Source organism: Bos indicus x Bos taurus, chromosome 23 (genome assembly GCF_003369695.1).
Source record: "Bos indicus x Bos taurus breed Angus x Brahman F1 hybrid chromosome 23, Bos_hybrid_MaternalHap_v2.0, whole genome shotgun sequence".
NCBI lineage: Eukaryota > Metazoa > Chordata > Mammalia > Artiodactyla > Bovidae > Bos > Bos indicus x Bos taurus.
In genome coordinates this window covers 49,852,950-49,876,752 of record NC_040098.1, presented here as the reverse complement: position 1 = coordinate 49,876,752, position 23,803 = coordinate 49,852,950, and the positions used below count along the sequence as shown (strand labels likewise).

Sequence of the window (23,803 nt, the reverse complement as noted above, 5' to 3'; positions counted from 1 at the left end):
GTCCATGAGATTTCCCAGGCAAGAATACTGGAGTGGGTTGCCATTTCCTTCTCCAGAGGCTCTTCCTGACCCAGGGATCGAACCCATATCTCCTGCATTGCAGGTGGATACCACTGAGCCCCCAGGAAAGCTGAATAACTACTAGTCACGCGTCCAGACTCGGTTCGGGCTCCACTCCCTCCAGGGGGCGTCCCCGGCCCTCCCCTCGTGGGCTCTGTGATGCTCCGCCGGACCTGCTGTGGCCGTCGCACAGCTGTGCCCGTGTCTGTTCCCGGTCACCCTCTCTCCCAGGACAGGGTCTGGTGGCCTCTGCTGTCCTGCCGCAGCCCGAGCTCATAGCTCTCGATTAACATAAATGCCAGTCATTTATCACCTACATCGCTCGTTTGACCTTTGGTTCCATCAACACTTGCATCGTTGTTTTTTAAATGTTGCTGTGTTTATGTACCACTACCTCCATCTGGAATCAAGTTTCTTAAGGACTCGGGCTTCTGAATTCCCACAGTGCTAGATGCGCGCTAATAATACATACTCGCTCGCTCATCTGGCTTTAAATCTCACCACTAGTCTTTATTGGTTAGATGATCACAGAAAGGTTCTTTAATCACTGTTTGCCTCACTTTTCTGTAAAACGGGAAGAACTACAACACCCATTTTAAAGGGTTGCTGAGAGCATCAAAAGGTAGGCAAAGCGATTACCTAGTGATAGACATTATTTCACCGCGTTTACTGGTGAAATCATACCCGGGGTAAGTCCTGCCTGTCAACCTCTCTTGTTTCTCTGCTCCTCCCCCTTTCCCCCAGCAGCCTCCCACCTGGCCTTCTCCATTACCTGGTACTTCTTACATTTACTCTGACTTTCAGAGCTCCCTTTGAAGCACCTTTGAACTGCCCTCTCTGCTTCCAGCCTCCACCCAGTTCTTTCAGAATTTCAGCCTCTTCCCAAAGTGTCCCCAGCCACCTGTCAGTGAGCTGTGTTCCAGATCTGTTTTCTCCCATCCGTATTGTAACAGCTTATTCTGTCCCCTCCGGTAGAGGATGGCTTGGAATAGCAGGAAATGGACTGGAGTTTCCAGACTAAGATTACAGTTGGGGTGTGTTTGGATTTTATGTTGTGTGGGCCACTGGGCTAGTCTCAGAGTGCAGTAGGGCACTCTCCCGTGTCAGTTCATCGATGGTCTCCACCAATTTTTAGTTGAGTGATTCACTTAGTCACTTAATTTCTTGGGAGCAGTTGGTACCTACTTCCTGGGTACAGAGACCTAAGCTAAGGTGACTAAAGCAATTGCTTTCAGGTGGGGAAATCTCAGAACATCAAGGGGAGAAAAACGTTAAGAACTGCCTTTAGCATGTGGCACCCGGAGGTTAGAACGATGTCTGCCACGTTTAACTTTGTAAACATGAAGCACACACCATGTTCCTGGGAAATTGAGACCCAACAGCCCAGTGCCTTATTCTCTGATGAGTTCAGAGCTTGGGGAGGAAGGAGGCTCTTTCCCGCAGCTCTCCACTTACCTCTGCAAAAACGAAGGGTGCGTCAAACTGGAAGCAGACGTGGCCGTGCTTGATGGCTTGAACAGAGGCGGGGCCGCACCGATACATCCCTGGACCACACAGAGAAAGGAGAGTGTGAGTTCCCCATCTTTGAGTCTTTCCAGTTACAGAACTGGTCCGCATACAGGTCACAGCCCTGAGCGGGCTGTAGGGGCAACCGCTCCTCAAGGTCATCATCAATGCGGTCCCAGTTCTTTCCATGGCCAGAGAGGGTGTCACCCACATGCACCATCAACAGGGAGGGACATGGTGGAAATGCTTCTGCAAGCCCCAAACCAAAGTCACGAAAAGAGCAGAGGGCACACCATTCCTGCATCTACTCTTCCAACTATAAACAGCCTCAGGCGTGTGGGGGCCGAGCAGTCGGCTGACACAGGGCTTATCCTATTAGAAGTGGCATCTGGAGCGCTGGAAATGGTGACATGTCCCAGGACTTGTGGTGCTTATTTGTTTTCATTTTTGGACACTGTGGACATATGTCAAGTTTAACCGGAGAATCTGGACACTAGCCACGCTACACGGACCGTGTGCTTTTGGGAGGTTAGCAGGCCCACGCTGACTTTTACAAAATATTTTGAATTTTAGTCAGCTCTCTCTCTTGTTACTAAGAGGCTAGCTGTCATTAGTCACTCAGATACCTCGTCATGACATTTAATCCAGAACACCAGGAAGTGTTGAACTTTCTCTCAAAACTCAGTATTGTAACAATGTTCCCTCATGAGTATGTAATGAATGTTTGTGTATATCTGGATATGCACACATCAATATCTTTTTTTAAAGAAAGAAATGGGAAATTCCATTTGAGCCTCATTTGAGGACTATAACCCAGGAAGGTCATCTCAGCTCTAAGAACTGTTCCATCCACTAGAGGCCAGGACACAGTTATGTAAGTTTTTTGAGACAGAGGGCTGTACCTCAAAGGATGTATTATTAACACTTCATGCATTCCAGATCTAATTGCCAATTCATCAATATCTTACATCAATACCTGGGGAAATAAAAATAATGTCCCATAGCACTGATTTTTACCATCATATTACAGGAAAATGGAGGCTTATGAAAAATCTGGAGGTGAGGGGGTGTCATAGCTGCCAGGCTGAGTTTGCAAGTTAGAAGATGAGCATTCACATACTCAAGCTTTGAAAGAAATCACACAACCTGGAAAGAAGTCAGGTTCTGAAAAGATAGCGATTTACAGAATGATCCGTAATTAGTTTCTGAGTTCTTTATTTTCTTCACCGCCTTCTATCTTGGCGCTGTGTGTCGGGCAGGGCTGAAATATACTTATAGCCAAGTGAAAGTGCTTACACAGATACTTTTCCTCTTGTCTTCAAAACTGCTTATCAAAGCAATAGTCGATGAATTATATATGTTAAGTCTTATGCTTTTTTTTTCCCTCCTAAAAGTTACAAAGTAATCAGAGTACAGACAGCCACTGAAATGAAATTAAACCCGACTGGCGGGCAGTCGATGCTGTGTGTCCAGGAAGCACACGGCTGATGTTGGTTCGCACCAGGTGGGCGTGCTTCCCACACATCAGATGCGATCATAAAAGCAAAGTGTAAAGATCAGGAATATAAAGAGAGGATGCAGCTTTACCATCGCTGTTTTCCTGGGGGGTGCTGTCCACGACTTGCCAACCTCCAAACCCAACGGGAAGGTCCGGCCTCGTCATCCAGGCTTCATTCCAGCAGTGGTAATTCCTTAGAAAACACCACCCCAGTGAGTTAGGCTTCCCGCCACAGTCAGTGCTCCAGGAAATCAAAAAGGGACCAAAATTCCTGTGGATATGCTATCTATAAAAAATCGGAAACCCCAGCAAGAATACTGGGATGGGTTGCCATTTCTTTCTTTCTTTCTTTTTTTAATAATTTTTTTTTTACTGAAGGATAATTGCTGTACTAGTTGCCATTTTTCCTCCAGGGGATCTTCCCAACCCAGGGATCAAACCCGTGTCTCTTTCGTCTCCTGCATTGCAGGCGGGTTCTTTACCACTGAGCCACCAGGGAAGCCTATAAATTATTGGAATGGCTTAAGCTAAATGGAAGCCTCCTAGAGACATACTGAGGATCTGGATGCAAGTTTCCTGGGCAGGTCTGTTTCCACTGGTACCCCCGGGGGCACTCGCATGGTGGGACATGGCTGTCCCCCCAGCTTCAAGGCCACCCAGAGAGGGTCTAATCAATGCCTTAAACAGTTTCAATCTTACCCATTGCCTGCTGCCTAGTGAAACAGAATTTACTATGGCCTCAAGAGATATGGGAGAGAAGACAAGTTAATTAAAATCGAAACACATATATCTTTGAATTCCATATACATATATATAAGACTTATAAAAAGCACAGCCTTTTGTAACAATTAAGCAATAAAATGCTTTTGTTTACGGGCTTAGACTATCGGCCTAGAAACTATAACATTGTGCTGAATTTCCATTTCCTGTCCAACAAGAAAAAAAGGTTGCCGAGGTGTGTGTCTCTCTACGTTTTGTCAAAGGTGAGCAACCCATGAGCTCAGGGCCCTGCAAGACTTTCAGACTTAGCATGGGACCCGTGAAGCGAGGACACGGGATAAGCTATTATCAGGAATCGCATGATTATGTCCTTGGGAAGACCTGAAATTATACGACGCTACGGGAACAAATGAGAGCACATTAACCTGTCGCACTACAGCAAATATTCAGATAGTAATAGCAGTTTAGCGGTGGCGTGAGGCAATTATAGCCATCTCTGTTTATAGCACTGATGAATTTCGGATCCAGCTACCAGCCTTCCTACCCTCAGTGTCCTTCAACGTCAGGGATTCGTGCACGTTCCCATCCCTCTCCGAGTCCCGCTCATCTTTGATTGACTCAGCTCAGAAGCATTTATTTAACTACGCATCACCCACCGTGCACTGGCTTCCCAGGTGGAGCCAGCGGTAAAGAATCCTGCTGCCAATGCAGCAAACACAAAAGACCCTGGTCTGATCCCTGGGTTAAGAAGAGCCTGCACCAGTATTCTTGCCTGAGGAATCCCATGGACAGAGGGACCTGGCTGGCTGGAGTCCATGGGGTCACAGAGTCGGACACGACTGAGCGACTGAACACACGCGTGCGTGCACACACACACACACGTCCCGCACCAGGCACCATGCTGGACCCCCACCCTGATCAGAGCACAGGTTCCCGTCCGTAAGGAATCCCACGATCAAGGAGGACAGACAAACACAGAAGCCAACCGTTAGAGCATTTCATAGGTTCTCTGTGAAGCTTAAGGCACTTGGAACAAGACCTGGCATAGGATGAGCGCTCAAACACGGTAACTCTCTGACTTTAACAATAATTGACTGAGGGGAAGTTCAGTGGGGTCAATGGGGTCTTAGTGGGGAAGCCCTGGGTGCAGGAGGGACAACTTCACGGCCGAAGTGATGCTTGAGCTGAGTCCCCCAGACAAATGAGAGCTCGGCAGGTCAAAAAAGGACTAAGAACCAAGTTGTGGAGGCACGGAGTGTTTGGCGACCTGTATGCTGTTCGTTGTGGTGGGTGGATAGTGTGTTTGCGTATCTGGGGGAAGAGGGGTTGGCAGGTGGTGGTGGGCAGTGCGTGACAAGACTGACAAGTACACACAGCACTTCCTGTGGGCCCAGCACTGTGTTAAAGCCTCTGTGTACATGAGCACACCTGATGTACCCAGCATGCCAGGAGAAGGGTGCTGTTATTATTAACCCCTGTTTACAACGAGGGGAACAGAAGCACAGAGAGATTAAGAATCTTGCCTGAAGTCGCACAGCGAGTTACAGCTACAGGATCCACACTTTGAAGCACCGAGCTATGGTTTAGTGAGAATGAGATTGCAAGATCCTTTTATCCCAAGTTAAATATTTGGGATTTATCCTTAGGTCAGTTAAATCTGCAAATCTGTACTTGAGAGAGCTAGGCGAGGACTGGGGACTGAGCTCCCCATTACTGTAGAGAAGGAGAGGAATGGTCAGGAAGGGACTGTGCCTGTGAGGAAGCTTCCCAGTTTCCAGGGAGCATGATGGCTCCGTTTACCAAGACCACTGGAGGAAGAAGAGAAGGTTTGTGTTGGGGGCAGGGGCGGGGTGCTAGGTGGGTGACAGGTTCGTTTGGGAGATGATGGACTCAGGGCCTGTGAGAAACCCTAAGGATGAAACCCAAGAGGCATCTTTATATACACAGGTGACACTCGGGATTTGACAAGAAGGGAGCCACTGGCGTCTTTACTGTTGACGGAGAGCAGTGAGGAGGAAAAGGCCAGATGTGGAGGGTGTGGGTGGGGAGATGCGCTGAGTTGAGTTCTATACCAAGAGTGATTCGTGTTGTAAGTGGAAGACGAGAAGACAGGCCAGTGCCTGGAGAACAGCGCAACACGGGAAGATTGTTCTGATTATTTCCCATTAGGAGGGAGTGTCGTGTCTACAGAGGAGGAGCCAGTGGGGAGAGAGAGAGCGAGAGTAAGGCAGAATAAAGGGAGAGATGGAATCAAAAGAGGCTCAGATACCAAAGGCGCAGGGGGCGTAGGTCAAGAGCGGCGCCGTGGACAAATACGGGGAGCGCATCACTGCCTGCCGGGGAAGGACGCACAGATGGAGGTTGCAGTCCCGGTGTGGGGTGTCGGGCGGGGGCCTGGGGTCAGCTCTCACCTGAGAGCCCCTGTCTTTGCTCCGAAGCTGGAAGGAAGGTCACCGTGATCACGTATTAGACACGGCGAGCCTCCCTCCAGATGGTGAAGGTTACGCCAGCAGGCAGAGAGGCCCAGAGAGAGCAGCAATGAAATGTTTGCAATCCTGCGTCCCTCACAGCCTGCAGCGTTTAGCAAGCCGGCTTTCCCCGGCACCGCCCTAGATTAATAGGCCCCAGACCTCCTTCTTTAAATTCAAATACCGGGGCCAGGTTAGCCTTGAACAAGATAAGTGTTGTTCTCAAACCTCAGGTAAAGACTTTGCCTTGAGGATTTTCTTTCTTTTCAAACGACCAGGAAATGGGGTAAAAGTTTCTTTTCTCTGAGTAAAATATTTAATTAGCTACTCACATCTCTTCCAGTTTCAGGACGGAAGGCGGAAGTTTAAGGTAAGGTGGAAGAGTTTAATAAGAGGCCAGGCACTTGTAGCAGTGGCCGAGGTGAAGATAACTTGCTATGTTCCGGATAACTTTTCACTTCTGGCCTCCATTAAAAGATAACTTGCTATGTTCCGGAGGTGCTGGGCCTTGGTCAGCAGGTGGCAACGCTAGTGGCTGGGCTCGCAGAGTGGACACGGGCAGGCGGCAGCGCTGCACCCTCTGCAGCCGCAGGGCTTGTCCCACCACGCCTCTTTCTCTGCTCAGGAATGGCCAGAGGAAACGCGACCTGGGCCACCACGCCATCACGGTCCCCTTTTTGTCTGGGTGGTCAGTATTTCTGGGTACACGTGCCTGCCTTTTATATCTGAAGTTCCTCTGTAAAAGGAACTGATATTTACAGACATGGCCGAATTCCATTTACCTTTATCCACGTTAGAAATAGATATGCTTCCTAGAAAGTCTTCTTTTTTTTAATTTAGAGCTTTTTAACCTAGATCTCTATCTAGATAAATACACCTTTCAGTTTCATCATGCACTCTCAGAGTGCATGATTCATTCTGGGGGTGCGGCCTGCCTATTCACCATCACGTTCCCAGCACCAGATCTGGCCCTTAGCAGCTGCTCACCAGGTACTGTTTTCTTGAAAGGCATGAGGATCTCTCAGAAAGGCAGGCATAATTAAATCTTTGTTTGTTTTTAAGATTCACGGTTTTGTATTTTTTCAAAGCCTTCACTTGGAACCCGACTTCCCACTATACTATTGAAATATGCAGTGTCCTTTTAAAGTTAAAAAGATTATAAACCTTCTCTGTGATCTAACATCCATGTTACATCTTTCTAAAGAAGCAGTGTAGACATTAACATAAAGCCCCTGTTTTGTTGAGAATTGTTTAATCAAATTGAAAAGGACTTCTTTGGGCAGATAATAATGGAGGCCAGAAGTGAAAAGCACATTGTTTCTTTACGTCACTTCCTGTATGTTTCCTGCAGTGGCAGCTAGTAATTTCTAGAACTCCTTTCAATGATGCTATCAATAATGATTCAATAGTATAGGTGCAAAGGACTCAGAGGTCTTCACCTGAAGCAGAACCTCACCAGCAAAGCAGCACCGTGCCCTGCTGGAGGACCTGGAAGGGACATCACAGCATTGGCTTAGTTTATCCTCTGATTTGGTAAACCCCTTTCCTTACAACTGTGCATGGGAAATAATCATGCAGATGCAAAGACATGTATACGAGGATGTTCATCTGTCCATAATTTTTAAGAAGGAAAATCAGAAACCATCCAATATGCAATTAACTATTTTAAATCACAAAGTAGAATACTCTTCAGCCTTAAAAATCTGATCTGTATTTATTAGGTAGGAAAAAAATAACCAGGGCATATCCATTTTAAAAATCACGCTACAGAACAAAGAAAAGTGTTCACTGTGGATGTCCATTTGTGTGGAAGGCAGAGTTTCAAGGAGCCCCACACTTGTATGAATCCCTCCCCCTTGAATATGGGTGATGCTTATGAATCGGATGGGTTGTCACTCCTGGGCTTATGTTACTTTACCTGGCAAAGAGGATTTTGCAGATGTAATTAAGCTAATTAATCTGCTGATTTTGAGTTAATTAAAAAGGAGATTATCATGTGGACCTGACCTAATCACGTGAGCCTTTAAATCTGGGTCTAGAAGTCTGAGACAGAGCAAACCAGAGATCCAAAGCAGCTAATACGTTCCCCTGCTGGCCTGGAAGAAAATGGCAGCTTCCGAGAGTTCTGCAGCAGGAAGGAGCTGGATTATTCCAGAAATCAGCGTGAACTTGGAAGAAAGCACCAGGCATCAGAGGGGCCCACAGTCACTACCTTCATCGCCATCATTTGAGACCCTAAGCAGAGGACCAGCTACACTGTGCCCAAAGTCCTCACCTACAGAGCCTGCTGGATAATACATGTGTGCCACTCTAGCTGCCAAGGTTCTGGCAATTTGTTATGCAACAATAAAAAATGAATACAGTGCACAAAGGGACCTGTTAAAGAATGCTTAACAAAATGTTGCAAATATTCTGAGTAGTTAGAAAGGGGATGACTCTTATTTTTATACTTTCTTCTGCAACATTTGAAATTTTTGTAATAAATATATACAGAAAAAAAACATTTAAGAGAAGTACATTTTATTAAAGAAGAAAGAGCACAGTTCAGAGTCTGTCCTGGTTCCAACTGGCTAAGGTCACATCCAGAGTGACAAGAGCTCGTGGGAGGTGCAGAAGTGTACCAAAAAGACAGCTGAGACCAAGATGGGCTTCTGAGCTCTGCGTGCTGTTTGTTCAAATGCAGTGAATAGTTTAAGCAAGGTGTCCTTTACTGCCTTTAACTTGGCTAACTGCTTAAACATTCCACAGGGTCATCTTTTCTGCAATCTGTGCAGAAAGGTTTCCTTCCCTAAAAAGAAGGAGATGTGGGATTGCGATTCTTTTCTGCAGCTTTATTAGAGCTCAAGGGAGAGCACAAATAAGATCAGGAGAAAGCCCTGGAAGAGCTGTCTTGGACCAACTTCAAATGTAAACCAAGTACTCGAATTCATTTGAAAAATGGCAGGGGGGTGGAAAAAGCTACTGGTCTGTCTTGCAAACTACTTGTGTTTGTAGGAGACAGGCGTACCCTCGTCTCTTCCCTGGTGGCTCAAACTGTAAAGAATCTGCCTGCAATGTGGGAGACCCAGGTCCAGTCCCTGGGTCGGGAAGATGCCCTGGAGGAGGGCATTGCAGCCCACTCCAGTATTCTTGCCTGGAGAGTACCATGAGTCCATGGGATTGCAAAGAGTCGGACACGACTTAGCGAATAACACACACACCCACCTCTAGCCCTGCTGATACACTCCTAACACAGGCAGCAATACTGATGACAATAATGGCAGCATGTCTTGGACTTGCTGACATCTGGTCTTTCCAATAATGAAGGCGTGGGGAGGGCTGGGGGTTGTGGGAGAGAAGTGGAGACAAGTTGGTGGACTCTGAGGCTTGACTAAGAGACATTCCAAAGTGGAGACAAGGGTCTGGACCAAGAAAGTCCTTGTCAGTTGGGAAAGGTAACGAAGCCAGATAACAGAGGGGAGTTATTCAGAGGAAGGGGCATGCTTCAGGGATCTTCTGTGGAGCTGGGGGAACCGCACTTCTTCAAATGCAGCTATTCACGCTTAGGGGATGCTGGAGTGCTGAAACCAAGAGGGGCATTTTGAGTTTCTCTGGGGTCTTGTCCACCAAAGGCTCCCAAAGGTCCAACTGGGTGGAGGTCAAGCCAATATCCCCAGGAGGAACAAATCGCCCATCAAGAAAAGAGAGAAGTAATGACGGTGTTTGTTTTTGCTTGTTATACACAGGGAGGGAATCCTACAATGCTCATTAAGAAGCTGCAGTTTAAGCACCATCTGATGTAGCATGAAGAAAAGTGAAAGTCACTCAGTCGTGTCCGACTCTTTGCTACCCCATGGACTGTGCAGTCCATGGAATTCTCCAGGCCAGAATACTGGAGTGGGTAGCTTTTCCCTTCTCCAGGGGATCTTCCCAACCCAGAGATGGAACCCGGGTCTCTTGCATCACAGGCAGATTTTTTACCAGCTGAGCCACCAGGGAAGCCCCTAATATAGCATGAGAGACCCCAGTCAAGGGGGCTGAAGATGGCACGGCCTTGGGGATGTGCTGTAACTCCCAAAATGAAATTATGAAGTGCATTTATAGTAGGGGTGATAGTTAAAATAGTTAATAATTGCTCAGACACAGACATAAGCCAGTTGGAAGCTGCACCCGATCAGAATGTTGTTGTTGTTGTTCAGTCACTAAGTTATGTCCAACTCTCTGTGCCCCATGGACTGCAGGATGCTAGGTCTCCCTGTCCTCCACTATCTCTTGAGAATCTGATCACTGGAAAAGACCCTGATGCTGGGAAAGACTGAAGGCAAAAGGAGAAGAGGGCAGCAGAAGATGAGATGGTTAGATAGCATCACCAACTCAATGGAAGTGAACTTGAACCAATCAGAAAGTTGGTATGGTCTAAACGCTGGTATGGTCCTCCCAGGCTCTACTGGATAAATGCCAGCCTAGATGTATTCAGTTACACATACAGTATGCTAATACTTAGCAAGTTTGCTTCTGCTTACAACTTTTCCTGGAAATGTGCTTTGCCTAAGTCCTGAAAGTATATAGCCTTTCCCCTCTCTTCTCAAGATTACCTTCTCAATCCCAGGTATTGCGATCTTGAATATTTATGGAGAGGATTTTACAGCAGCTTTATTAGCAATGATTACTAGGACATTAGGAGATAATCATGTAAAATTTATTTTTTCTCCTCTTTTGATAGTTTCCCCTCTCTTGATTATCTGTTTTATTTTTTAACTGTGGCACCAGAAATGGAAGAGACCAAATGACACCTCCGAAATGTCCAGGAGGTAGACAGCACCCCCTCAGGAGCCACATCTGACATCACGACTTCGCAGGGGATCCTCTGTCATTGTGCTGAATTCCCCCTGCTGGATTTACTGTGACAATACGACCCTGGGCACCTTTCCCGCTCTCTTGCACAGCAAATTCTCAATTAATATTCCTGCTGAAAATGGAGAAGAGACTGGATTTTGAGAATAATTTTAATATCCAAAAAGCTTTTTATAATAAATTCTGACCAAGCTTATCCATAATTATTGAGAGGAGTTTTAAAAAATATAGCCAACAGTCTTAGTAGTTATCAAAATTACTTTTTTCCATTATACAGCTGTTTATGAGTATGCTCTACCGAAAACTCTTATTTATATGAAGTTTTTCAAGAGGTCTTATTAATTATCAAAAGAAATTAAATTTCATTCAGTGTAGCTTAGGTGGTACATATTGTATTAGCTTTTAATTATTTGAAAACGGGTAACCTTTGGTTTCTGTATAAGAGGACTCTCTTAAGCAGAATTTATGACTAATCAAGACATGACATTTTTCTTGTTGTGAAAGATACCTTAGTACTTTCTAGGGGTTTATCAGACGCTTCCGTCCTCTTCTTTCACGCTAATCTCGTGAGAAGTGTTTGTGACGACCTCTCATTTTTTACCTCCCAAAGTTGCTCTTTGTCACTCTTTCGTGGGACTTGAGTTGAACAAGTATTTGGGAGATAACTTTGGAGACATTATTGCTGCAGGACCAGGATAGAAATATGAAAGGAAGCGGGGGAGAGTCCTGTGCAGTGATTTTCAACCTTCAAAAATTAGTGTCCCTTCGTAGTTTTAGAATAAATGTTTCGTAACACCCCATTTATTGTACTGAAATGAAGTCCACCGAATTCTATACACAATTCCTAAAAGATAATATAATGCCTTATAATGTACAGAAGACTCGATGAAATAAAAAATACATAATATAATTTGTATTTCAGCAGATGTGTGTCAGGAAGACGATATTAGATCCCAAACTATTCCTGTGCTGTGCTTACTTGCTCAGTCATGTCCGATTCTTTGTGATTACACGGTCTACATACAGCCCGCCAGGCTCCTCTCTTCATGGGATTCTCCAGGCAAAAATACCGTACGAGTTGCCATGCCCTCCTCCAAACTATTCCTACAGAATGTAAAACCCTCTGGGGGTCTGGTATGCCCCAAGTTTCTAACTACTTGTCTAGTGGTTAAAAGTGTGCTCTGGAGAAAAACTCCCAGAATGGCAAAGGAAGGGCTCCCAAAAATCTACTCCTTCATGAAAATAATGAGAATCCTAACAAACATGATCAAAACCAATTTCTCAAGAACTCTGGAAATGAACCAAAGATTTGCAACAATATAAGGAGGATTTACTCAACAAAAACAAAACAATCTCAGTAAGAACTGCGAGCTTGGGGGCCTGTTAATTTCCCTTATTTCTACTCCTCTCTCTGTAGCTCCTTGAAAATGAACAACCTTACAACCACGGTGGCTATAAAAACATGCAGCTTATTAAAGAACAAAGAAGAGAAAATGGGCTTGGCACTCCCTAAACTTCAGCAAATGAATTATCACTATTAACCCGTTTGGCAGCCCTTTGAAAGCAATGTCTAACCAAACAGAGAATATCAATGAGGAGATAGAAATTACGGATAGGAGTCAAACAGAATTTCTGGAGCTGAAAAGTATAATGGCTGGAATAAAAATTTCAAAAATTCACTAGAGGGTCTCCAAAGCAGATTTGAGTAGGTAGAAAGAGTAAAGAACTGGTGAACTTGAAGAGAAGTTAACTGCAATGATCTAGTCTGAAAAACAGAAGAAATACATGAAGAAAAATGAACAGAGCCCTGAGGCACGTGGGGTACACACATAATGGGCCTCTCTGAAGGAAACGAAAGAGGGAAAAGCAGCAGAAAGAATATTTGAAGAATAGCTGATAACTTTTCCAAATTTGATGATAGATAGTAATATACACACCTTAGAAGTTAAAAGACCCAAAGAGAATGAATTCAAAGGGATATGTACGTAAATGCCTCATAGTCAAACTGTCAAAAGCTGAAGACAAAGAGATGGTTCGGAACACAGCACACGAAAGAGTGATTTATTATGTACCATGGATTACCAATAGAATTAAACATGATTTCCAATCAGAAATCATGAAGCTAAAGGCTGATGACCATGGTTAAGTTACTGTGCCTCGATTTGTTCCTCTAGAAGTGGGGACAATAACAGCCATTACCTTATTGGGTTGTCAAAAGGATTAAATGAGTTAATAGCGATACATGTCACCCACTTAGCTTAAGTCCTGGCACAAAGAAAGCGTTCCATAAGCAGGAGCTATTTTGATTCTTGGAGGTGGCAGATAAGTTTCTCAATCCTTCCTTCGAGACTTTGGAGTGGATTCACAGCATATATTCTTAGGTCTCTAATGACAGCTCTCCCGACCTAGCTCCAGGTAATTTTCCCAAAAATAATTTGGCTGACAAGAGTGTGGTTAATTCGCTAAGTTATTTGAAAATAAATGTCTTTGGTAGCTGTTCAAGATTGGTAACTTGGATACATCACAAGATAATTTTGTGAACTCTAAGCATCATAAACAGTTTGGCTTATATTCAGAATTTTTCTTCTGTTTTTCTTGGAATTCATTTTTGGATAATTCTTTTTGCGTATCATGATTAAAAACTCAACTACAATATAACATGTGAAAGTCCAACTATTAGAACATACTGAGCTTCTAAAAACAATATGCAAAGTGGATCAGTCTGCAGAGATTTTCTTTTTCTTTTTTAAAAATTTGATTTTATTTTTTGGCCATGTAACATGTGGGATTTAGTTCCCCAAACAGGGGTCAAAACCAGACTTACTTACAGAAAGAGACTCACAGACTTAGACAGCAAATTTATGGTTGTCAGGGGGAAGGATGGGGGAAAGAGATAGGGAGTTTGGGATGGACAGGTACACGCTGTATTTAGACTGGATAACCGACTGGAACTGTACAGCACAAGAACTGTGCTCAGTGTTATGTGGCAGCCTAGGTGGGCGGGAGGCTGGGGAAGATCGGATACATTTACGTACACGGCTGGATTCCTTCACTGTGCACCTGAAGCTATCTCAACCTTGTAAAGCTATACCTCAATGCAAAGTAAAAAGTATTTTTTTTTTAAAGTGTATCAGTCTGAACATCAAAAATGCACCTATGATGGGCACATCAGCATAAGTACAAGACCGCAGTGAGATTAGGCTCTGCGGGGTGCGTGACATCCAGGGCTGGATCCCCAGCATGCAAGCTGCTGAATTTCTGCTCTAAAACTTGCTTAGAAAGAGCTTTATTTATAGATTCGACACTACCTGTTGCAGTAGAGGTGTTTTTTTTTTTTTTTTTTCTTTTTTGCATTTGAAGTGAAAAACAAACAAACACCTGTGCTCTTTCCAAAAAGTATGGAGCGAAGTTAGGGTTTTTTTATTTTTTAAGAAGCAGATGCATTGAGACCAGCCAAAGAATTACAGAAATTTTCTGTGGCATGCTTGATTTCTGTGTCTTTTTTTCCTGGGGAGCCAGTTTGCAGAGCAGCACCTGCATGTGGGTGAGCGGAGCCCGGCCTGGCCTGTGCAGATGAGCAGGGTTCCTGTGGCAGAAACCACTGACCGGGGGAAGAAAGGCCTGGCTGGAGGAACAGTGACGTTCATTTAAAAAGTGTTCATTTTGGAGCTGGTGGCGGCGGAGGTTTCATTGCTAAGTCCCGTCTGAATCTTGTGACCCCATGGATGGTAGCCCACCAGGCTCTTCTGTCCATGGAACTTTCCAGGCTACAATACTGGAGGTGACCCTATACCTTGTTAAATTCAAAGTCATATGAAAAAATTAAGGCCCAGAGAATTCAAGCAACTTGCCCAAAGTCACTCAGCTAATTGGTGGCAGAGCTAATCATATTGCCTTGAATCATGGACAGAAAGAGAAGAAAGAAAATTATAAGAGAAGTTTGACTTGATCTGGCATTTTTCCATGAGATCCTAAGAAAAGCAAAATAAAACTATACTTTCTTTCCACATGAGTCACTGACTAGTTCTTAGATTGTCCCAACTTTGAGCTGAAATTGATAAAAAGAAATTTGCTAACTCACAATTCTTTTAAAAAGTTAAATTGAGAAAGCCAGTTTCATCAAATCTACTTAATTTCAAATGAAAAGGCAATAAAGGAAAGACTCTTGCTAATGTTTTAGCATTCATCATCTTTCCAATCATCTTTAATATCATGAGATGCTTAACCTCTGAGCTATGCCATTTTCTACATCTGACAGCTGGTCCATCAGCTGGCCTCTGGGAAGCAGATGGGTGGGCTCATGGGCCTAGGTGAGCACACAGGTACACAGACCCTTCTCTTCGCATCCCGAGGGCATGAATAGCTCGTGCTTTCACCAACCCCACCTGGAACTCACTGTTTAGAGATGAAGACCTTCCCCCAGGAATGTGAGTAGAATGGAAGGGGACACCTGAGGCAGAGGCTCGGATGGGCTGGGAGGAGTCCCAGGGTCTAGAAAGCTGTTGTCTCCAAGAGGGCTTCTGGACACTGGTGACTGTTAGGATCTCTGCAACTCCGAGTGAGGGGTGAGCTAGTCTTAAAGGAGCTAGCATCCGGGGTTGGACAGTGCCTGGCAGGTGGAGAAGCGGGAGAGGTGCTGATGGTAAAGGCAACCCATCCCCATCCCCAGAGAGTAGTGAGTCCATCAGTCTCTCATGAATGTGCAGCCTTGGGGGCATTAGCCCCTTCGGGAAGAGGGCAAAGGGTCAGAGGTTCTTGAGATTGTCCATGAAGGAGTGGTGAGGGGCTGGACGTATGGAGAGTGAGTTTCAATTTTCAACAACCATAGTCATAATATATGTGTGCATATGTGTTCAGTTGCTTCAGTCATGTCTGACTTTTTACAACCCTATGGACAGCAACCCACCAGGCTCCTCTGTCCATGGGATTCTCCAGACAAGAATAGTGGAGCGGGTTGCCTTTCCCTCCTCAAGGGGCTCTTCCTGACCCAGGGATCAAACCTGTCTCTTGTGGCCCCTGCACTGCAGGCGATGTCTTTACCTACTGAGCGACCTTCCATTCCTTCCCACTTGACCTTGAAGCAAATTGATCTCTGGTCGTCTCACATCAGCCCCTGAGACTTTTACCTTGAGTTTCAACTGTGGGTCAAGGGCATTTCCTGGGCATTTCATCTTTGAAGAGCATGACCGGAAGATCACAAGGGGACAACAGCTTTGTCCACTGACCATGTGAACACCTTCTGCTCCACCCCTGGGTTTAGGGTGGAAGCCCCTTCGCTCCGTCTCCAGGACTCCTGCTCACGCCGCCACCCACCTCACACTTCTACAGTGTACTGTGTGCGGTTGTCTTGCTGGTGAACACCGGACGGAGCGTCTTGAGGGCAGTGACCTGGTTAATTCCCCCTGAATCCTTAGCATCTGACATTTGGACATATTCGTGTATCATAGCATTTGTGGAATGGATTAAATGAGATTAATCAGCTAAATGAGTACCTAAAATGTTTTCCAACCAGGTCTATGCCCTGCACTGTGTTGGCAAAGCCAAAGTAGAATACACCAGACATGGCTCCCCTGCTGAGGCCGCATTCTGATGGAGACAAGTCTAGAGGTGGGCACAGACCCTTTACCCAGAATCATCCTGTCTGACCACTTCCTCTCCAGCAGTGGGACACTGGATCACACTTCCATTTGGAAGGAGAGGAGCCTCCTACTGAAATGCCTTTCATGACCCTAATCAGCACCACCATCCCTTTCTTTTAAAATTGTTTCCATTTCCGATACATGTCTATGTATGGCCAAGCCCCTTTGCTGTTCCCCTGAAACTGCCACAACACTGTTTGTTAATCAGCTAACCCTCAGAAGAAAATAAAAAGCTTTTACAAAAGTGGCATCATGTAATCACCCCAAACCCATGAGAACCGATTGGAACCCAAACTATCATACATTCACCCTTTACTATGTTGGAGCCCTAACTCCCGTAAAAAAATTGTTTCCACTGATGCTGTGACTGTGGAATGATGAGGTGAGCAAGCCGAGCTCGTTCAGGATGTGGACAAATGGTCACTTTACTCCTGCCCAGCGTGAGCCCCTCGTCCCTGCTCACTGCCTGGATTGCAGCCGGACATGGCACCAGCATCTTCATTAAGCTGTCCTCGGTGATACATGGATGCCTTCCCCCGGAGCTCAGGCATAATTCCCAACCCATCTACACACTGGGGGCAGGCGGCTTAAACCGCTCCTTCCAGGATATGTTATCTTGAGTTGGCCCTCCCGGAATTTCATTTGTGAGCCAAGGTCCAATTACTCCGCCCAGCTGTGCCCTTGTAAGGGCCCCTCCCTCTCCTGAATCCGCAAGAAGCCCACTCTTCCCTCCAGGGCATCAAGAGGACGTCCACTCAGTGCCAAACTGCTGCCCCTAGCGAGCTGAGGCTCTCTGGAAGGGGGGATCCACACTCAGGGACCTAGGCTGGCAGAGCAGGAAGCCGGTGGGTGAACGGTCAGTGCTGGGTGGTCTGCGGGGGTAAAGGAGGTCAGAGCCCGGGGGAAGCCCGACTTAGCCCTCTTGGCTCTGAACTGCACAACACGCCTTCACACCCGTCTTCCATTCTCCCTCTGACCCTCCGTCTGGGCGTATTTCTGCTTCAGGCATGTGGGACTCGACAGCCACGGAGAAGAGTCAGCTGGACCAGCTGGACCAGCTGGACCCTGATTCGCCACCATCAGCACCTCAGTGGTGGAGAGATGGTGGAGGTGCTGAGAAAACCAGGCAGTCATTCTCATGGTCGCCGTTAGAAAGAGGGCGCAGGGCCAGGGACAAACCGGCAGCCTGTCTGAGAGGAGCCGGAGGAGGGAAGCAAGGCTGGCGGCTCGGGGCGGCCGACGGCTGCGAGACCCCCACTCGGAAGTCCATCGGGCCGCGTGCGGCCCACCGTGCAGCCCTGGCCTCTCGGGGTCGGCGGGCCGCGGGCTCCTCCCTGCCTGGGCTCGGCCTCTGTCAGCCTCCTGCCCCCACCCCTCCCCGGCTTGCCGACCCCGCAGGCGGGCCCTGCTTCTCACCAGCGGGCATCGCCAGTCCCATCGGCAGGCGCCCGCAGAGCCCTGTGGGGAGCACTTTACTTGCCTCGCTACATTGTCGTTTAATCAGTAACTACTAAGTTAGGCTCAGTCTATGGATGAGGAAGCTCAGCGAGGTGAAGCTGTCTTCTCAAGGTCCCGCGGCCGGTGACTGCCCAAGTCAGAGTTTGACTCAGGGGTGGCCATGGGGACCCCGTGCTGGAGGACGCGTCCAGGGACAGTCTCCACCAGCCTCCTCGACCAAGGAGGGTCTCAGAAATACTTCTGGCTTTCCAGAACGTTTATCACTTCTAGGGTTCACTGGTGTTTGTACTGAGGAGGCAGTTTCTGGCTTTCATTTAAAAAAAAAAAAAACACAAAAACCCTAGAGTGACAGAAATAACGAGTCATCATAGAACACTGGGCACCCCCTCTTCCTGACTCCTTCAGTGTGCCCAGGTCAATGGCAACATATTGCCTCCACGAAATTCCAGCTGTGCGACTAGTAATGAACGCAGTCACAGCAGCTAACTCTCATTAAGCACCTGTTATGCTTGGAAATGTTGTCAGCGCCACCCTAGGGGGCAAGAGAGACACAGAGAGGGTGTGCGGTGCCCAAGGTCACACAGCCTGACCCAGGGCTGACTCGACCCCTTTAATCCCTGCACTCCACAATCTGGCATGTTCCGAGCTGGGTGAGCAGCAGCCGTTCAATTAGTCAGACTGTGAGCCAAGCAGAGGGGAGACGGGGCGACTGGGGTGGTGGTCTGCTCGTGGAGGAGGCGGGAGGGTCCCAGACCAGAGAACATGGTCCCATGGTGGTGGGATCTTCGGGGACGACAATGAAGGAGCGAAAAGCCCAGGAACACCCGGGCTTCCCAGGAGGACCTAGTGCTAAAGAATCCGCCTGTCTGAGCAGAAGATGCAGGAGGTGCAGGTTCGACCCCTGGGTCGGGAAGATCCCCTGGAGTAGGAAATGGTAACCCACTCCAGTATTCTCGTCTGGGAAATCCCATGGATACAGAGTCTCTGAAGAATCTGACACAGCTGAGCACAGTGAAGGAACGAGAGTTGGAGAAACTGAGAAAGGAATTCGGAGCAGAGAGCTGAAAGAGGAAAGGGTTACCAAGGAAAGGTCTGTCAGCTTCATGCTTTTGTATCAGTTGAACAAGGGGTGTCATGAGGTTATTTGTTGGGTGCCTGCGGGGATTTATGGTGGGAGGCATTTGGGTTAAAGAATTGGAAGGAATAATTCTGAGCTGCAGTTGGCTACCAGGGCATTGAGTGGTGTGTGTGTATGTGTGTGTGTAGAGAGAGAGAGAGTAAGGAAGAGATAAGCAGTGCAGAATGCCAAATAATTCTTTGAAACAATCGGCGTATAATTGCTTTATGAGGTTGTGTTGGTTTGTGCTCTCCAGGAAGGGGATCTGCGCTCTGTGCGCGTACATCCCCTCCTCGGGGGCCTCCCACCCCCTAGGTCATCGTGGAGCCCCGAGCTGAGGCCCCTGTGCTGCACGGCAGCTCCCCGCCAGCCGCCTGCATCACATGTGGTCGCGTATACTTGCCAGCGCCACCCTCCCAGCTCGGCCCTCACCCGCGTCCATGGTCTTTTCTCCAGCACTGTCTCTATGCTTGCTCTGCAAGTAGGTTCATCTCTACCATTTTTCTTATCTGCCATGTTCAAATGTCACAGCAGCTTCGGAGGTGGCTATTTGGGTCTGTTTTTTTTTTTTTTTTTGTCATTCCATATACACACAGGGCTGCTCTACTGGGATTCCAAGGGCTTAAATGGTGCTTTCAATTGCCGTTCAGTTTACAGAGGAGAGCTTTTGTCTTGACTATAGTCTCCAGCTTGTCATTGCTCAGCTCGCTCCCTTCAAGTGAACTGCAGTGTTTTTTTTATTCATACGAGCATTTTGCCACTAGTTCAGCAATTTTGCTTCTTTTCTCATTCTCAAATGAGCGTCTGCTGGGACTGCTGAGTGAATTCTGCCCTGCATCTGTGCTCCATTCCTGTGACATGGGGGAGTTAAGACACTTCTAACTTTTAATTTCTTCTAAAATGAGCTTCCAACTTCCTCCCATGCCCACTCGGATGTTTTCACCGCTGACAGTGTTTTAGCTTTATTACTTATAAAGAACAGCTCTAGGAGACATCTTTTTGGCTTGGAAATTCCACTGAGTTCATGCCTGGCAGTTTCCCTCCATACAGACCTTTGTGAATACCCTTTACATTTGGATTCTTGGGATTCCACCCCCCCACCATCTTTTTAGAATACTGTTTTGGAATGAGTGGGTCCCCATGGATAAAGGAAATTTCTTTGGAATCCTAAACTCCTTGCAACCAGCTTATGATACAGCTGTTCAGGGCAGTGAAAACACCATAGGGCTGGTACTTGGTAATAATTCTGACTTTATTTCCACTTCTATCTCTGAATAAAAGATGAGGTCACAGATCAGGAGAACCATATCTTTACATGCAAAGAGCAATCCTATTTATATTGCAAAGGCCAAAAACAAAAAGGTTGTGGTTAAGGGTAAGATCAGAGAAGGCAATGGCAACCCACTCTAGTACTCTTGCCTGGAAAATCCCATGGTTGGAGGAGCCTGGTAGGCTGCAGTCCATGGGGTCAGGAAGAGTCGGACATGACTGAGCGACTTCATTTTCACTTTTCACTTTCATGCATTGGAGAAGGAAATGGAAACCCACTCCAGTGTTCTTGCCTGGAGAATCTCAGGGACGGGGGAGTCTGGTGGGCTGCCATCTATGGGGTTGCACAGAGTCGGACACGACTAAAAGTGACTCAGCAGCAAAAGGGTCAGATGCTCTTGGTTTTATTCTTAGCTTACCAGATGTGTGACCTTGAGAAAAGTATTTTAAGCTCTCTGTGCCTCAGTTTGCTCAGCTGTAAATGGAATGGTAATAAACTCCTGTCTGATTAAACCTAAAAGGATTAGATAAGCTTATGTACACACAGAGACTGGTACACAGTAAGTGCTTAATAAAAGTTGGCTATGTTGCTCTTACCGTAGAGAACACAGGGCTTCTGTGTCTCTGCTGTTCACCATAATAGTCATGCGCTAAGCTAGAACTGTTGGAGGAGGAAATGGCAACCCACTCCATTGTTCTTGCCTGGAGAATCCCATGGACAGAGGAGCCTGGTGGGCTGCAGTCCATGGGGTCATACAGAGTCAGACACGACTGAAGTGACTTAGCAGCAGTAGCAGCAAGCTAGAACTGTGGGGCTGCAGAAGACTCTTGAGAGCCCCTTGGACTGCAAGGAGATCCAACCAGTCCATCCTAAAGAAGATCAACCCTGAATGTTCATGGGTTGATCCTGATGCTGAAGCTGAAGGTCCAATATTTTGGCCACCTGATAAGAAGAACTGACTCCTTGGAAAAGACCCAGATGCTGGGAAAGATCGAAGGCAACAGGAGAAGGGGGTAACAGAGGATGAGAGGGTTAGGTAGCATCACTGACTTGACGGACACGAGTTTGGGCAAACTCCAGGAGATAGTGATGGACAGGGCAGCCTGGTGTGCTGGGGTTGCAAAGAGTTGGACACGACTCAGTGGCTGAACAGCAACAACAGCAAAAGCTAGAGAAGAACTGGTATAGGCTCTGGCCACTAAAGCTGTGGCGTCTTCCAGGAGTTGCTGCTGTAATGGGGTGATCGATCTTTATTACTAGAAGCCCAAACTGCTGTTCAGTAACATTTCTCATTCATTAGCTAAAAACAGTCTCTGACAATCAGACATTTGTGCCTACGGTATTGAATAGTCCTTAAAATAGAACAGAAAGAAGCATCAGACTGACTCTGTCTGGTGGTAAGTGTGTTATGCACTTCAATTTGATATCAGCCAGTGCCCTGCAAATCAAACTCACCACACCGAATCCTTGGTGAGTTTGGAGTTCACGTTCCCGTCTTCTTCCAAGAATATGTCCAATTGCAAGTTGGCATCATTGTCATGGGCTGAGAAATAGTTGGTGACGACTCGCGCTGGTATCCCCAGGCATCGCAAAACTGCAAGAAAGAAGGATGGACCACAATTAAACAGATCGCCAAGATCTAATAAACATCGAGTGAGCAATCCCTTCTCAGGAGGGACTTTCTTCTTGACCAACACGCACATGTTGTTCTCAGGTGTCCAAAGCCAAAAGGGGCCTGTCGCCAAGGATCAGGGAAGCAGACAGAAGCCTTTCTGGGGACCAGTGGGCGCCAAATGATACCAGTGGGAATGGGATCTTAGTAACAGGGTTCCAGTTTAGTTGCTAATCACATGATCATCAAAGTAGGATTATTTTAATTTCGCTAATGGCCTGTGTTTCTGGAAATAAAAATTTAAAAACCCCAGCTAGTAGGAAATCAGGAATTTACCAAGCAGACCCTCAATGTGGTTTGTTTTCCTGGGTGGAACTTGCTCTTGTGACACTTGGTGGAGGGTGACACCGCAGATTCATTTTAATTGTTAGATAATAAATTACCTGGATGCATCTCTTGCCATATGTACCTATTGATCAAACTTAATCCAATGCCCTTCCTGGCTCCCAGGACGCCAGACATCAGTGCTCATTGAAAATAATTCAGCTGACAATTTTAAGATTAATGACTTGCCTTTTTCCCCGCCCCTCTCAGAATTGTTTAGCATTTTTAACCAAAGGCTATCCACCCCCTTCAATAGAACAACCTTGGAAGTCCAAGCACGAGTCTGGTAGAGACTCAAGGGTCCTCATTAAATGACTTAATCTTCACACCCCAAGTGACACCACCTGCCTCTCACTCCCATCTTCCTCTCTGGATTTACAACCCTGACACACACTGCAGTTTCACCAACACAGTGATCGGCACTCTAGCTCTGTTCCTACCTTAGCACCAATTCATGTGATCACAGGGTGAGGTTTGTCCCAGAGTCTGCTGAACTCGTAATTTTAAGCCAGATGCAGCTTGATACAGGGCACCAGGACCTCCTCCCCTCCAAATTCCCTTTTCAGGTTTATCCTCATGGTGGCATCCCTACACTGGGCCTCTGCCTTATCACCAGAGTCGGTTTTCAGGAATAGATCTGATGATCCTTTTATACAGAAGGCATACTTGGGTGGAGGGCTTCCCAGGTGGCTCAGTGGTAAAGAGTCTGCCTGCAAAGCAGGAGACTCACGTTTGATCCCTGAGTCAGGAAGATCTCATGGAATGGCTACCCTCTCCAGTATTCTTCCCTAGAGAATCCCATGGACAGAGGAGCCTAGCGGGTTACAGTCCATGGGGTCGCAAAAGAGTCGAACATGACTTAGCGACTAAACAACAGCAACAATACGTGGATGGAAGTTGTTGACCATTTTATCTGTTTCTGAATCTAAAGATTCACACTGGGATAGTGAAACTGCAGGCGTCAAGGGGACGTGGGGAGTGCTTTGTGTTTTCCTGGGAACACTTCATCAGAGAGGCTGTCTCCGCCAAGCCCCTGGCACACAATCTTGGCTTGGGAACCATGGAGGAGGGGTCCTTCCTCCCAACTGTTAGCTTTCCTAAAGTTCAGGCTTCCATGGGGAACTCCACAGACCAGGCTTCCTAGGACACTGATACCTTGGCTCCACTGCCCTTCATTGCTCCCAGGAAATACATGTTCCTGTAGCTCTTAAGTATATGGGAATGGCTAAGAAAATAAT

General features: G+C 46.7%; 1 protein-coding gene across 1 annotated transcript in view; it reads right to left on the bottom strand.

Annotated features, from left to right (window-relative positions):
* Positions 1-23,803, bottom strand: part of F13A1 (coagulation factor XIII A chain) — a 143,551-nt gene that overhangs the window by 38,085 nt on the left and 81,663 nt on the right. Inside the window, exons 8-10 of the mRNA XM_027524821.1 lie at positions 22,025-22,163; positions 3,154-3,257; positions 1,516-1,604 (exon numbers count right to left, since the gene is read on the bottom strand). Of these exons, the coding sequence (XP_027380622.1) occupies positions 1,516-1,604; positions 3,154-3,257; positions 22,025-22,163 (332 nt within the window). The remainder of the gene's footprint in view (positions 1-1,515; positions 1,605-3,153; positions 3,258-22,024; positions 22,164-23,803) is intronic.